Below are 17,425 nucleotides of genomic sequence, written 5' to 3' on the forward strand. Positions count from 1 at the left end.
TTCATTAAAAAAAAAAAGCAAAGCATTCCCTGAATGGCATCTGTGCCAAGTAGTCAACCTCCTGTGTTCAGAATACAGCAGGGCAGCTGCTCAGCGCAGGAACCAGAAGCAACTGGAGATCACTGGAGTAGCGGTGTCTGCTTCAGCCATTTCCAGCTTCCAAGGGTATCAGCCAGGTATGGTATATACATAGTTACATTGGTTTAAGTTGGACCAATGTAACGATGTATAAATAATCCATCCCTGGAATTCCTCTTTAACATAAATGGCAGTAAACTCACCTCCTATGATACAGTTGGTATTTCATATGTCATGCTGGTCTTGGGGTAGGTATATACTGCTAAGGCACATCATAAGCAGTGTGTTGAGTGAACAGAATTGTTCCTAACTGTGCACAATTGAGAGGTAACAAGGTTTGTAAGCATATGAACTATAGACTGATACAATGATACAAAAGACTTTTCATATCCATGTCAGTCCCGGAGCCAATAAGTATCTGCAAGTGCAGTTTGCTCTGGTATATTATACCTTTTTGTAGGAAAAAGATAGGTTTTCAATTTTGGAACAGATTTGGTACAGTAATTGCTTTCACGCAGGTTTGCTATCAAATTCTTGAAGGCATTGCAAACATTTGACATATTTTTTTTTTTACTTTTTGTTGCTGTAAGAGGTGGATACAAAGGGTTGTTTCTGCTCTGTTACTAGATGGTCACTAGACCTCAGAAAAATCATGATAATGTCAGAGATGATGTCACTGGGATTTCCCATGTAACCACAATAAAGAATTGCAGAATTTGAAGCCCAGGAGTGGACTCCCGTGCTTTACCCACCCCTTACTCACCTTGTCCATTACAGAAGATTATGGCTGACAGTAATATCCAAGAGAATAAAACTAGCATTTTTAGCATCCCAAGCTGCCATCTGAACATAGTTGAAAAATATTACACGTAATGTCTCTTTACCAAGCTTAATTTAAAAGGTGCTTTTCCAGAGTTCCATTTTAAATAGCTATATGGGAGCAACCCAGCTTATTTTACATTTGATCTATCAATTAAAAAAAATTATTTCGTTTTAACAAACTGAGATAAAGGAAATATAAGTTTCAGCTTTCACTCTCTTATTTGCATTAAAATGATACTAAAATCTTTTTTTTTGTTTTTTATTTTTTTTATAAAAAAGAGGTTATACTTACCATCTCTGTGAAATGATGTTACACAAAAACATCACTTATCTCCTCTTCTGGAAGTCTCCACTGGTGGTGCTGCTCCTCCTTTTTTCGAGTGCCTCCTGTAGCAAGCCAGGTGCTAAGGAGGCACCCATGCATGTGCACTCCTGAGCCAGGCTGTGTGCATCCAAGTCATGTCTCTGTTTTTACCTTAGCACAGGAATTTGACTGACAGCAACTGGAACCTATGGCTCTGCTGCCCTCAATTTCACCTGTGAAAGCAGGAAGTGAGGGGAGCGGTGCTGGAGATGGAGACAGCACTGCAGCAGTGACATGGAGCCAGGTAAGTGTTTAGGGAGAGAGGTGTAGGACAGATAGTGGGGCATATTTTACCTTAAAGCGGAGCGCCGCTGAAATTTTTTTTTTTTAAAAGTCAGCAGCTACAAATACTGCAGCTGCTGACTTTTAAAACATGGACACTTACCTGTCCAGGGCGCCCGCGATGTCAGCACCCGAGGCCGAACCGTCTCTCCGTCCTCGGGTGCTGCCGCCTCCATCTTCGGTAAGGGAATCAGGAAGTGAAGCCGTGCGGCTTCACTTCCCGGTTCCCTACTGCGCATGCGCGAGTCGCGCAGCGCAATACGGATGGTCCCTGCTGCCTCTGGGACCCATGTGTTTCCCAGCAGGCAGCGGGGAGGGAGCAGGAAGTGGCGTAAATAACTGCAGATTCTGCGGCTATCTATGCCGGAAGTGGGTACAGATACCTGTAATATACAGGTATCTGTACCCCCCTCCCCCCTGAAAGGTGCCAACTGTGTCACCGGAGGAGGGGAGGAATCTGATGAGTGGAAGTTCCACTTTTGGGTGGAACTCCACTTTAATGCAGAGAGTGCATTAGGTGAAAAACATTTAGACCTTAGAACAACTTTAAGTAAGTAGCCATGCTCTTCTTTTGCAAGCTCACCTTGTGTTTATTTTTGACATTTTGATTTAGACTGTAATCAGATTGTTTTTTTTTTCCCGAATGTCCATATTCTGATATGATTATTCTTATAAAACAGCATATTATTAGTATTTTTGAGAGCTTCAAAAAAGCTTTGAACTGAGACTAGCTGAAGTAAAGTAACAACATTATAACCAGTGCTAAATAATTAATTTCAATAATCCTTTGCCAAACTATAGCTGGAGGTGCCTTACCTTAGTCCTGGACCTCATGAATGGAAACCCCACACTGCACTTGAGGTAGTCTTCATCCAGCAATTCACATGCAATGCCCTGCTCCTCCTAAGAAGAGAAAATGGCATAAATATGAAAACTGTGTGAACACATAGCAGGACTATTGTTTTTCACTATATTATTTTCACATCCTTGATGCTGTTTGTAGATGTTAAATGTCTGTTGTTTTTGCTGTACTCTGAAGCTGCTTTAGAATCAAGCAATGTATTGTCATTTTTTTGGAAGACACCTTCAATACCGTCTGTGTGACTTTCAGCTTTGTCAGAGCTGCCATTCAAATGTGGTATCATGGTCTAACTGATTAAAAATGTATACCTATACATACATAAGGGCTGATGCTCTGAGGTTTTGTTATCAAAACAGTTTTTTGTGCTTTGCATTGTTATGCCGTGAAAATGGGGTGCCACGTGCTACTTTTTAACCCACAAACCCAGGAAGCTGAAGCAATAATCTTTGGTTACCATAAGTGTCTATTATGAAGTCCATTTCTGCTTTTATCTTGCTTATTTTTTTACAGCTGCTAAGAAAACAACCTTTTTGTCTATTGACAATTTTGAAATAAGGGATTTTAGAGCGACGAACAATGCACAGCTAATACCTTGCTACGCTAACAATTGAGGCTCATACTACAAGAGAAAAAACGTTGAATTTGACTAACATTTCTTAAAACATGTTTTTTTAATGCTGCTGATGTTATGTTCAAAGGTATTTTAAAAATACAGAGCAAGGTATGTGCTCCCAACATACTATGTTGATCTAGGGAGACCCATAAATTACCCTTAGTGATTCCTTAACCCATGTACAGCATTAGGGACCCCACAAAGCTGTTTTCTGAAGAATTTTTGTCTCCCCTATGTTGCCCTTCAGGTTGCCTAAAATGGCCCCTCCCTGCCATTGTTCACATTTCTCCCAATCTTTTTTTAAAAAGCAACATGTTCCTCAAATATGTGCTGTAGTTGTCCACCATAGGCCTGAAAAAAACATCAGAATTTTAATCACAAATGACTTCAATAAGTGTTCAAATCCTGAACATTTTGACTTCTTTGGTCAAACTGCTCTGTAATTGCAGAGAGGCATTTTCAAGCAAAACTGCTTACAAAAATCATGTTGATAAGAGGAGACAGTGGAGCAACAGAGGAAAGAGCGAATCAATATGCTAATCAATTAATTAACTGCTTCAAACAAAACATAGATCCATGCCACACAAGCACGTCTCACCTCCAGACTTCCAGGGTGCATGGTTATCGTCGGTGCCGCTCAAGACTCAGAATAAAGAAAGTCCAGCACTTCATGTAAAACATAGCTCTGTTCCTGCTGTTGTAAGAGATATATCTTACATGGAGTGTTGGCCTTACTTCATGCTGTATTGCTTGCTTGCACAAATCTGTTGGCAGGTAAAACAGATACTATATGTATATATATATATATATATATATATATATATATATATATATATATATATATATATTTTCCAGAAAACAAGTGCACAACGTATTCATATACAGGAACAAAAAACATACAACAATTGACATGTATCCACTTAATATACAGTATTGTGTCAATACAGTAAAGCACCAGCCAATCATATACAGCAGTGGTCATCAACCCTGTCCTCAGGGCCCACTAACAGGCCAGGTTTGCAAGATAACTGAAATACATCACACGTGATATCATTTGCTGCTCAGTGATTGCAGTATTCTAGTCTGCATCTCCCCAAGGTAATACAAAAAAACCTGGCCTGTTAGTGGGCCCTGAGGACAGGGTTGAAAACCACTGATATACAGGATATCATCATATACCATTCTATTATAGAAATTTAACATCCCTAGAAAATGTGAGTGACATCTTAATCTCCCTCAGTAAACATGTCTACATTAGTAAGATATTAGTCAGTCGGTGTTGTAGAATGCGATTCCAACCAGGGGGACCAAAGTTTTTGAATTTCTTGGGACATCCTCCGAGCCTCATATATTAAATTATATGTAGGGATTGTTGGGTGACCAATCCAAGCCATTGAGTTAGAATGGGAGGAGTCTCTGACAAGTAGCACCTTACACAGGATCAATGCAAAGTAGCACGATTCATAAAGGAAACCAAGAATCATCAGCTTCACAAGCACATAATGATCATTTAGGTGGTAGATCACAAAATATATAACAGTACAGTTTTATAAACACTTAAACAACAGCATTTAAATCAACCAGGAAAACACTATAAAATTGTCATCACAGAAGCTAGTAGAGGAAATAACATATCATGTCACCAATACATGCACGCTATTCAAACAATAAAATATATAAATAGAACAGAAGTCTGTTTGACGTCACTGAAGTCAATTCATCCTAGCTATAAGAAGCAACATCCCGTTGCTAGATCCTAATCTTTCATCACATGTATGTGCCTAAACACATGTATGTGAAACTTCGAAAAGGAAGTCATCTATTTTCTCAGTGCTGGTTTACACAACAAAATTAATGGATCCATTTTTATAAACCACCATTTTTATGTAATTGTATGTATTTATTTAATAATGAATACATGGCATTTCCATTATTTCAAGAGAGTTAGCTGTTGAGCTAATTTACTATTTGTTTACTACTTTAAGTGTTTGCAAAGATCATGGTAAGTACCAGACGTAAACTGATCACTCCAGGATGTGCAGATCCCCCTGCCTGTCATTCTGAGGTAAATAGGTAGATATCTGCGTTCCAGTCTAATATTTAAACTGAAGCAGACAATAATCAATAGATTTAATCTTTATGCAAATCAAAACAAATGAGGTTTGCCTCATGATTTAGTGATATAATTACTTCTATTTAAAATTGTAAGACTTTATTATATGGAATTAACATAAAAGGACTAATAATTTAAATAAAATAAAAAAATGCGTATTAAGAGTATGAAATCTGCTCAGAATTGGAGTTGCTGCCAATAATGCCAATTTTCCCTTTAAATGCAAAGGTAAACCTTTTTGGTTGCTGAGGGCTACATCTCCATTTTTTTGCTTGTTTTCTTTTCTCCATTTTAATGAACCTGCTTTAAAATTGTTGTAATTTTCCATATCTGTTCATATTTGGTATGTATAGATGTTGCACAGCCGCACTTCTTTTGTCCTGTATGTTTGATGTAATTCTCAGTATGCTTTATTATGTCTGCAAAAACACTGCACGGTACTTGTTTTTTAGCACTTTTTCTTATCTGCCAAGTGTACTGCACAATGCCATGTTTGCTGAATATCTTGCAGCTTATTCAAGTAACCTTGTAAGTCCTAATGAGTAACAGGAACATACTCCTTCAGGTATATCTACACTATGTAATGTGTCAAGGCTGATGCTGATTGTCCCAAAACAGGGACAACCACCCTATTTGTGAACCACCCTATTCTAATGATATAAGCCCAATTTCATGGTGAACTCACTTCCGAAAATCTAAACGAAAAGGCACACTCTTTCAAGGACAATAAGTTGCACAATTTGGGCAAAGAGGACAAATAATTTGCAAACTGCATGAAAAAAGTAATCTATGTCAAACTGCAAAAAGCATCACTAAAGGGCAGAAAGGCCTTCTACATATCTATGTTCCACATACGTATAATTCCATTTTAACACTCTTTACCCCAGAAAGTTGACAACAATTCACACCTTCAGCCATGTAAATGGCAGGATTAACACCTATGTTGACTTCTTGACACCAAAATGTTGTGATTATTTAAGTAGCACAGAGTGATTCCACAATTTTGACACTCTGAGAACATGGACAATCAAAATCTGATTTAGCATATTCTGTGGTGGATGAATTAGGGTGACTGCTACCTGTGTGGATATAAATGCTGAATTATGTGTCTGACACTCAAAACTGAAGAAGTTGCTTGGATAAACTTAAAACATCTTTAATATTACAGAACAAATTCAGTTATTCTAGTGACTACCACTATGTGCACATTTAGTCTCCCTTTAACAGATCATGTTATGTCACACCCCTTTACCAATTTGGCCAGATCTAGTTTATGTCATATGCCACTCCCTTATAAACTGTTCTCTCATGTTTACATCTCTATAGTTGAGGGGTCTCCAAACTATGACCTGCAGACCAAATTTGCTGCTGCAACATTGTATGTGGCCCACAGCTAGGGTCTGTGGCCTCAGGTCAGCCAGTGGTCTCCCATTTCCATTCTTCCCAGCTTCTACAAACCCCACCACCACCCCCATCGCCAGTACAGGCTCCCTTGGCTGCACTGTCATTGTACTGTAGCTGGTTGCTAGGATTGTGGATGCCCTAACAACAAATCACCTGCTTGCCCCAGCAATGACAGAAATTAATTTCCTAGCCTGTAAGTGTGTAAGGGACTCTGATATAAAGGGAGGGGGGAGGGAACTCTAACGGGGTACAATCGTGCAAGATTCTAATGGTCTCAAGTTAATTTAGAGATTCTTTGCTTTGATTCACTGAAATTCTTTCTTTGTCTTCTGAATCAAATCACGCCAATTACAAAATAGCTAAAATTAAAACGTATTCATCCCTTTAAACTTGAATCATTCTTTCACAAAACTGATTTTTCCATCCTGCAAGTATTTATAAAATATCTGACGTGGCCCTCATACTGAAAGATTGTGGCCCTCATACTGGCCCTCATACTGAAATAGTGCGTTGTTTTTATGTAATTAGTAAAACTACAGGTCCCATGCTCAGTTTCATAATGACCACTAGGTTTCTCTGTATTAAACAGTGTGTGGGAAAAGAATTACATAAAAGGCTTTATAGCGTGTGTTTCAGTTGTCTATGAGTGTGTGCTTGATTTACATTGGCTTTCATCTCAGAGAATGAAAAGGAAGAGGCAAACTCCTGGGAGGAAGGAGATAATTTCTAGTGAAAATGCCCTCTTCTTTTATCTGATGTATCAAGAGCTATTATTTAGACAATAATTACCACAGCAGAGTGATTTACAGATTTATGAATTTTCCATTATTTGATTGTAAAGACAGATGACACTATCTTAACATGTCATATGCCCAACACTTGAAAGGATACAAAGGCTCCAAATAATATTGCAATGAAGAGTGCTCTTTGGTTCTACCACCCATTATGCTACTGTGTATAGTGCTTTTACATTGTAACGTGGAAGAATTCTGATTTCAATGAAGACTATCTGCAGTATACACTGTGTATATTCTCTCTGTGTGTCTGAAGGCTTCCTGGGATCTCCAATCTAAAAATCTTAAAAAAGACCTGCCATGCTGATTTCTCTTTCTTAAAATGCTAATTACTGGGCTGTCACATTGATCTCTTGTTCTCATAGATCTCTTGCACTATGGGTGTTTGGCCCATGTGTGTCACATCCTTTTTTTTTTGCACCTGGAAGGCACAAGTGAAGTGTCCAACCCCACTGTCTGCAGCCTGTCAAAATCCATAACAAACTAAAATAGGATGCAGCTGGATGCTGTACCAAGTGTTGCTAGCATTTAGGTCAAATGTATTCAGGGACAGATGCCGGAATACTGAATATCTGTGTAGCCCCCCTGAGTAGGCTACTACTGTTAGGTAAATTTTGTTTTTGGCCTTCTTGTAATCAGGGAGAGCAGTAATCATTTGTGTCTGTTTTAGGTTCTGCTGGTGCAAGCTCAGCTACTTTCCTCTGCACCCCACTGAACTCTGGGATATAGCGGGCATGAGAGTTAGCCCTGGTCTGCATATTCATAACTTTTCAGCCAGTCCCTGGTTAGGCAAGTGAGTGACCTGCAGGGGGTTGAGAGGAGTATAAATAGGCTGGGGCCTAGCTGCCCTCTCCGTCATTTCAACCTATTTGATACAATATTAGATTTGAATAAATGTGCATGTTCCCAAACATTATGTAAGCATTATTTTGAGGCGCCTACCCTCTTGGAATATAGTGATGAGAGCAGGGATATGGAGGATTTGGAGGAGTTTAAATTAGAATTTAGGGATCAATCCAATTTGCGTAAACTTCCAGAGTTAGCATGTGAATCACAGTCAGATGAGGAGGAACATCAGGGATCCACTGTTTCAGTTCCCTTAAAGTGTTACACAATCCAATCTAGAGGCAAAGAGATGGAACACCTTTAGAAATTGGTAGAGAAGGAGTTAACACTATTGGCCTCACAGATTGTGACTAGGGGTTATATCCCGAATGACAACATTACCTTAGACCAGGGGTCCTCAAACTTTTTAGACAGAGTGCCAGTTCACGGTCCCTCAGACTGTTGGGGGGCCGCACTATAGTTTAAAAAAATATGAACTAATTCCTATGCACACATCTTATTTGTAGTGCAAAAAAAAAAAACAGGAAAAAACAGTACAATATTTAAAATAAAGAACAATTGTAATCAATATGAACTTATCAGTATTTCACAGACTCCCCTCATTACAGAACCACTCCCAATCACAGACCTCCCCCTCCCCATCACAGACTCACCCCATAACAAAGCCCCCCCATGACAGATCCCCCCATCACAAAGCCCCCCAACACAAACTCCTCTCCATCACAAAGCCCCACATAACAGATTCCCCCCATAACAGACTCCCCCATATCACATACTTCCCCCATCACAGATACCCCCATAACAGACGCCCCATCACAGACTTTCCCCATAACAGACTGCGCCATCACAGATCCCCCCATATCACAGTCCCCCCATAACAGACTCCCCCATCACAGACTCCCCCATCACAGATCCCCCCATATCAGTCCCCCCCATAGCACAGACCCCCCCTATAACAGACTCCGCCATCACAGACCCCCCCTATAACAGACTCCGCCATCACAGATCCCCCCATAACAGACTCCGCCATCACAGATCCCCCCATAACAGACTCCGCCATCACAGATCCCCCCATAACAGACTCCCCCATCACAGATCCCCCCATATCACAGATCCCCCATAACAGATTCTGCCATCACAGATCCCCCCATAACAGACTCCCCATCACAGATCCCCCCATATCACAGATCCCCCCATATCACAGATCCCTCATATCACAGATCCCCCATCACAGACTCCCCCATATCACAGATCCCTCATATCACAGATCCCCCATATCACAGATCCCCCATATCACAGACTCCCCCCATATCACAGATCCCCCCATATCACAGATCCCCCCATATCACAGACTCCCCCCATATCACAGACTCCCCCTTATCACAGATCCCCCATCATCACAGACTCCCCTCATCTATATTACACTGCCGCCCCTTGTATAATAACACAGCACTCCCACTCCCCTCTGTTACCTGTATCACACAAGACACGAAGCATGGTAGGTCCGGTCAAAGGGCGGGACTTTGCAAGTGAAAGGCAGGTGATTGATTCCTGGGACCGCCCCGATGCCTAGTAATCAATCACCTGCTTCTTAACACAAAAGGTCCTTTGTCCAGACCTGTCATGTTTCCCGTCCTGTGTGATAAAAGTAGCAGAGGGCAGGGGGAGTGCTGCGATGTTAAAGGGGCAGTCCGCGGGCCGGATAAAAAATGCTGGAGGGCCAGATTCGGCCCGCGGGCCGTAGTTTGAGGACCCCTGCCTTAGACAGTTGAATGAGGATCACTCTATTGTCATTAAGAACTCTGATAAAGGTGGCTTGGTTGTTGTTCAGGATGCTGACACTTATAGACAGGAAGCTCTTAGGCAACTTTCTAATTGCATCACATATACAAGGCTGAAAAAAGATCCTACCAGTGAGTATACATTTACACTTACCACCCTGATCCAGAAGGGTATCAGGCTAGGGTAACACATTAATTCCAGAGGCATCTGTCATTCCAGTCTTTCATCATATACCTAAAACCCACAAGGGGTTAAATCCACTTGTGGTATTCTGATTGTGGCAGGCATTGGGTCTTTGAATGAGAGATTAGGGTATTGGATTCACTATGTTACAATCTTTCTATGAAACTCCCCAGTTATCTATGAGACACTAAACATCTCTTTAACTTGTGTTAGGATTTTGAGTGGATGGAGGAGAATGTGTGGATTACATGCAATTTATTTAGCTTGTACAGTAGTCCTCCATCTCCCACTCCCTAGATTTGAAAGCAGTTTGATTCTATTTAAATCAATGTGGTAGTTATTCTTGGGCACAGAGAGAGTTCATTCTCAAGTGTCTTGAATATCTCCTCACTCACAACTATTTCTCATTCGATGGAGAGTTCTATCTTCCGAAACGTAGGTCAGTGAAGGGTGCTAGGTTTTTGCTCTCTCTTGCCAACCTCTATATGGGTTGGTGGGAGAGGGTGAAATTTTTTGGACATAATAAACCTCTCCTCCCACACATAAGGTACTTCCGGCGCTATATTGATGACCTTTTAGTCATCTGTTCTGGTGAACTAGGGACTCTTGAGGATTTTGTGGTATATCTGAATGATAATCAGTTAAACCTCAGGCTCACGTGACAGATGGATGGGAATTTAATCAGCTTTCTGGATATTTACCAGGACCAGTGACCAGGATTGCCCGAATCAGCCCTCAGGATGTTGTTGCATCTCAGGGGTTTTCTAAATAAACTGCTAACTGTGGGTTGGATTTACTAAACCTGGAGAGTGCAAAATCTGGTGTAGCTGTACATGTTAGCCAATCAGATCACTAAGGGTCTAAATTTTGAATGGGATCTCACATATTTTTATGATTGATTCTACCTGCACAGCAGTCTGATCCCTTTCAAAGCTTTTTCTGTTAGTGCTTTTCTGGTGTCCTGTTCCTCATTCAATGTAACGTGTTTGTAGCAACTGTTATAAAAAAAAGGAAAACTGCGCTTTAAGGTAATAGAAAACAGCTGGCACTCACTAGACAATTTGTGTAAACAAGTAAATAAAATAAAAGTGCTGCGCTAAAGTGGTAAAAAATTTTGCAATAATGAAATAAGTATGACATAGAAATACTCTTAATGTGCACAAAAATGACAGAGAAAAAAAAATATATAACAGCAAATAAATTGTGAATAACGTGCTATAATCAATGAAGCAAAAGATGATGATGAATAAATAAAGTTCATAAACTCCAAAAATGAAAGTTCATAAATTTAAAAAATGTAATAAATAAAAAAAAGTCCACCAATAAATTGGAATCCGTAAGTGAAGATGGAGATACCCATGTGAAGGTACAGTAGAAAAACATTGGCCACTGGTTAGTGCAATCCACCACCAAGAAGTAAAATGGACATATCAACCAAGCATATGTGAGGTGACACCTCAACCTTGTCATGCTGTATCGGATGGATGGTCTATATACACCCCGTCACCAGTTGAAATAAGGAGGTTCCACTTTAAAACAAACAACACTCCCAACGAACAGCAAACATCAAAAAGGAAGACCGCTCCTGAACATATATGTAGGGAATAAAAGGCCACACATAGTGTAAAACAATCATTAGATGTGATGGCTGCAGCAGTTTTCTTTTCTTTGGCTTTTTCCCTCTGTTTTCATCTGATCTGTACCAATTGCTGGGGTCCTTGCTCTCGCAACATGTCAGTCTTTGGCACTCTTGTTGGTGGCATGTGTCCTGTGGCACCCCCGTGTGAGTATGGTGAGGCCTCTAGCACATGAGTGTCGTTCGTTTTAAAGTGGAACCTCCTCATTTCAACTGGTGACGGGGTGTATGTAGACAATCCATCCGATACAACATGACAAGGTTGAGGTGTCACCTCACATATGCTTGGTTGACTCATTACAAACCAGTATATGAGTCTATATTTTCTGGTAAGCGTGTCCATTTTACTTCTTGGTGGTGGATTGCACTAACCAGTGGCCAATTTTTTTTTTACTGTACCTTCACATGGGTATCTCCATCTTCACTTAAGAATTCCAATTTCTTGGTGGACTTTTTTATTCATTTCATTTTTTAAATTGATGAACTTTCGTTCTGGAGTTATTGAACCTTATTTATTCATCATCATCTTTTGCTTCACTGATTATAGCACGTTATTCACAATTTATTTGCTGTTATATATTTTTTTGCTCTGTCATTTTTGTGCACATTAATAGTATTTCTATGTCATACCCATTTAATTATTGCACATCACAATTGTTTACCAATTTAGCGCTGCACTATTATTTTATTTACTTGTACCAATTGTTGGCAATTTGTAAATTTGATGAAACATGTATCCATTTGTTGTTTTTATTTTAGAAACACCTTTCAAATAATTTGCATCCCTTAAAGATGTTTGCACACAGTTTTTATATTTGTTATTTTGTAGTTTTGTTGTATACAGTCCTCTGCTTCACAGAAGATGTGGTGCGGTGAACCGGTTAGAAATAGTGTAACTCTATTTGTTTTGTTTGTTCTGCGATGGAGCATCCAAGTCGGAGTCTTGTTCATGCAGGCTCATGTGCTTCAGGGAGCAAACCAATCATGAGCCACAGCAGCTGTGTTACTGGTATATAAAAATGCTCTGTGATCAGGTTTGGCAGGTTATGATTAAGCTCTAATAGCGTGAAACGCGTCAACCTTTTACTCCCCCACTGTGTAATTTTTCTGCCTTGTATTTTTATTTTGAGATTTACAATAAAGTGGATCAATTTGTAGTGTAGCCATCCAGATTCTTTATTTGCGTCTAGTGCAGCCTGTGAGCTGGGTTGGCACACTATTAGAAGGTATGTGAGGTGTGTTCAAAGTGAACGGATCTGGAGCAGCATTTTTCGGTTAGGCTGAGTCCTAGAACAAGTCTCTTTTGTTCCTGGGGGATTAAGATCCAGCCAGAGGGCTGAGGCATCCTTGGAAGTCTACTTACAACACTGAAAAAACCCTTTTGGGGTCCCAGCTCCAGTTAGAGCTGGGCAGCCTCTGGCCTAAGCATCCTCATTAAATGCAGAAGGCTCAACAGAGAATCCAGGTCTCAGGCAACAAGTACAGAATCTGGTTGGTACTGTAGATAGCATTAGAATCCAGGGCACAGTAAGTAACTGCCATATGGTTTTTAGAGACTTTATTTTTCCTCCTTAAAATATTCGGGAGAGCTCATTACAGTACATTCAGAACTATACTACTGTTGTGGAGTCCCTGTTTGGAATCTAGTTACTCTTCATAATAAAGAGAGTAATCTCACCCTGAAGTAGCAGATCAGCATTAAAGTCCTCTGTTACAGCTTTGTTAGAAGTTTTCGGAGTATCCCAAGACTCAGCCTCACCCTATCGAAGCTCTTTCAGCAAATAAACTGCAAAAAGACATTTGCGGATTAATCTTTGACTTGAATGAATGTGAAATGCTGTGTGTTTGGCTTCCATATGGGAATGGAACCTGGAACCTAACAGCCAGCCCGGTCTATACCTGCAATGCATGCATATGCCCCTGAACACATACAACCCTAAACATGAGTACCACATGGTATATTGTCTAGTTACATTTGTTCAAAGCATATTTCTGGTTGTCATAGACTTTGACTAAGGCTCTAGGCAGCTGGGCCAGACACTGAACCTGTGCCCCTCAAATGCACAAAAATGCCAGGATGTGGCACACAGGGGCTAAATGCTCACGGTGCATGAGGTATTAGAAAGGGGTCAGGAATGGCAACCACCCCCAGTACAGGTTTCCTTTAACTGGCATACATAACTGTTATACAGAATTAAGGCTGTAAGTTCCTCTAGAATGGAGAATTTTATAAGTGGTTCTTCACAACAAAAAATTGCTATAGTGACTATCAGTCTCTTGTCATGTATGATATGAACAATATGCATGCTTAGTCATACACAGGGTTGTAACATAGATAATTTGTTATTGATCTACGAAAAACGTCTCCAATTCTGTCACAATAAACAGCCTTTCAGAGCACCTACAGTATATCAAAGGGAATATGTGGTGGCTTTGTAAATATTTTCCCTCTTTATTTGATAACTATGTATTAAAACGTATCTTCAACACCAATGTTAGCAAGCACTACACCCCTGACTACTACAATGACCACTAATATAGGGGCACTTCTTCACTGACTACCAATGTAAAGTGACACTTCTTCTCTGACTTACAGCTTGTAGCTCACATTTTGCACAAGGCTAGGTTGCCAAGCCACACCCATTTTATGAGCAATGCCATGAGAGATTACACAGACAATGCTGTGTAGAGGTAAAACGACTCCTAGTGCTAGCTGAAAATGTACTACTAGAAAAAAATATAACCAATAATTTATTATATGGGTACATTTTTCATAAAAAAAGTATTAAATGTTTCAAGCTGAAAATGCATTTTAAAAAAAAATACCTACAGCATAAAAACAAACCCAAGGATTCCTTCTATGGTCATTGTTATATGTTTTTCTATGGCTTTGCTGATATTTGGGTAATATTTCTCCTCTTGGGTCCTGGTACACCAACAATTTTCTTCTTTGGGTACTCCAAATAAAAATGTTAGGAAACCCTGATTTAAATGATGTTAGTTAGCGGTGTATATTTCTTTAGTAACATAGGCAGAGTTTAGTACATTGCTAGGTACAAGCTACATTATGTCCTGAAAATATTGTTTGACAGAGCAAGGCCATAAAATAAACAAAAAAAGAATGAAAATATACAACAACCTCAAAGTGTTTGGCATTGGTTAGTCTTATCTAAATATCTAATCAAACATCACACTTGCCCAGCAGTCCCAAAATCCTGGGAGACCTATAACAATACCCTACAGAGTCTGTAGCCTATCTGGTGTTTTGTTGCTGCTAAAAAACATATTTATACAAAAACCTTTCAAAGTATGGCAAATACAGTAAAATTTTGCTTTTGTTTGAAACCACTATTTACACAAAAGGCTTTCAGAAGTTGGCAACGGTGTGCATTTTTGTTTAATCGAGCTTAGAGTTATAGAAAAATTGAACATTTTCACAGAAGGTAAACATGATAAATGTTAAGACTCAGTACAAACAATGTATAGAAGTGGTTTAATTTCTAAAAATTCAGTAAAAAACTGTCTTTTTTTTTTTTTATTTGCATAAAATATGATTTATCTACATACTGATGAGCGAGTATATATAAAAGCTTAATAAAAGCTGCCAAACAATTGCTAAAACATACAAAATGTTGCCAAATAATGCTAGAACCAGACATTTAATAATTTATAACATGCATTAAAGTGGAAGTGCACTCTAAAACTTAAATTCTCACCCTGCAATCATTAATGTGAGCTAAGTTCAGCCTTTTGCCTCAAAATGAAAAAAATCCCAGTTTTTCAACCTTTATTTTGCAGCATCCAGTGCTGTCAATTGTACTTCCTTCTGAGCCTAAAAGCAGCCATTGGGTGTGGTTACTGAAAGCTAGTGACATCACTTCCAGGGAGGGACACTGTTCCTGTGTAGCCAGTGGGCATATACAGGATGGGAGGAGCTGATCATAGGTTCCCGCCCAGTGTTCTTTGATTGTACATCCTAATTCATGACACAATGAAGAAATAAAAAGAGCCATCCACACAGGACCGGGGGAAGGAGCAGGGCACAGTCTACAATGATCACTATACACTAAAGGAACAGGGCAACCACACTAAGGCTCTGTTTTCACTAGTGTGACTCGTCATGCGACTTTGGACCCAAAGTTACATGACAAGTCACAGCGCATTGATTTCAATGACACCCGTTCCCATCTATGCGACTTTGAAAATCAGCGATTTTGAAAAGGTACCTGCACTACTTTGATGCGACTTTGATCCAGAGAGTGTAAAGTCGCATCAAAGTTGCACTCTAAATAGCGCAACTTTGGGGTCATAATAGTGGAAACGTGACTTGTCTTGCGACTATGTGTCCAAAGTCGCATGACAAGTCACAGCCCATTGATTTTAAGGTACCTGCACTACTTTGATGCAACTTTGATCCAGAGAGTGTAAAGTCGCATCAAAGTTGCACTCTAAATAGCGCAACTTTGGGGTCATAATAGTATAAACTTGACTTGTCTTGCGACTATGTGTCCAAAGTCGCATGACAAGTCACAGCCCATTGATTTTAATGGTACCCATTCCCATCTATGCAACTTTGAAAATCAGCAACTTTGAAAAGGTACCTGCACTACTTTGATGCAACTTTGTTGCATTAAAGTCACACTCTAGCCTTAGGCTATGTTTACACTAGTGCAACTCCAGTTGTGAGATTTAGAGTGCGACTTTGAGTGCAGCTTTGATCCAATGTTACACTTTGGATCAAAGTCGCATCAAATGTCGCATCAAAGTAGTGCAGACACCTTTTCAAATGGACCGTGATTTGTCATGCAAGTTTATGTGTCTAAAGTTGCATGACAAATTGCACTAGTGGAAACGGAGCCTTAGGCCTCATGTACACTGCTGCTGCTAAACGGACGTTTAGGAGCAGTTGGGCGTTTTTTTCAACTGTTCCTGAACTCTCCTCTATGTTATCTTATCAGTACATATACACCGGGTAGTTTCTAGGCAGTTGAGTTTAGAGACTTTTTTTCAAGAGCAAAGGCATTTCAAGCTCCAAATGCTTCTAAACGCGGCTAAAGGCGGTAACTCGCGTTTAGCCACATCTCGTTTATAGGCGTTTTTCATTTTTGCCTATTTTTAAAAATAGATTCAAAATGTTTTATTTTTTAAAAAACGCTTCTAAATGCAAACGTGGCAAAACACCGCTAAACGCGGCATGTAAACCCGGCAAAATGGAAGTTTTAAACGTGGGTTACTATCTGTCAGGTTAAATCGTTCAGGAGAGGTTGAAAAAACGTCCCGTGTACATGAAGCCTTAAACTCATTACTCACATGTTATGAGCAATCAAAATCAACCTGTATCCTTCCAAACTTTCAAAAATGTTCCTTTGTACCTTGTTTCTTTCATATTTCTTCCATCATAGTGCCCATCCGTGCCAGATCATGCACACACTGTCATCACAGTGCCATGCAGAAACAATCACGTGGTTCTACACTAGGAAATCTGCAGCATGTTGCATTGTAATCTATCTTGCAGTTTCTAACAAACAATGTGTGTGTTATGCTCACTCTTCATGGTTCCAGCAGCACATAACATACTTCCAAAGCCTGTCCTCCCTCCCCCTCCCTCTTTCTTTCTCAGGAGAAGCTGCCAGCCAGAACGAGGCT

General features: G+C 39.9%; 1 protein-coding gene across 2 annotated transcripts in view; it reads right to left on the reverse strand.

Annotated features, from left to right (window-relative positions):
• ITGA9 (integrin subunit alpha 9) overlaps positions 1 to 17,425 on the reverse strand; it is a 626,511-nt gene that overhangs the window by 125,960 nt on the left and 483,126 nt on the right. For both annotated transcript variants that reach the window (XM_073630570.1, XM_073630571.1), the window contains exon 19: positions 2,363 to 2,449. In XM_073630570.1, the coding sequence (XP_073486671.1) occupies positions 2,363 to 2,449 (87 nt within the window). The remainder of the gene's footprint in view (positions 1 to 2,362; positions 2,450 to 17,425) is intronic.

Source organism: Aquarana catesbeiana, linkage group LG05 (assembly GCF_042186555.1).
Source record: "Aquarana catesbeiana isolate 2022-GZ linkage group LG05, ASM4218655v1, whole genome shotgun sequence".
Classification (NCBI taxonomy): domain Eukaryota; kingdom Metazoa; phylum Chordata; class Amphibia; order Anura; family Ranidae; genus Aquarana; species Aquarana catesbeiana.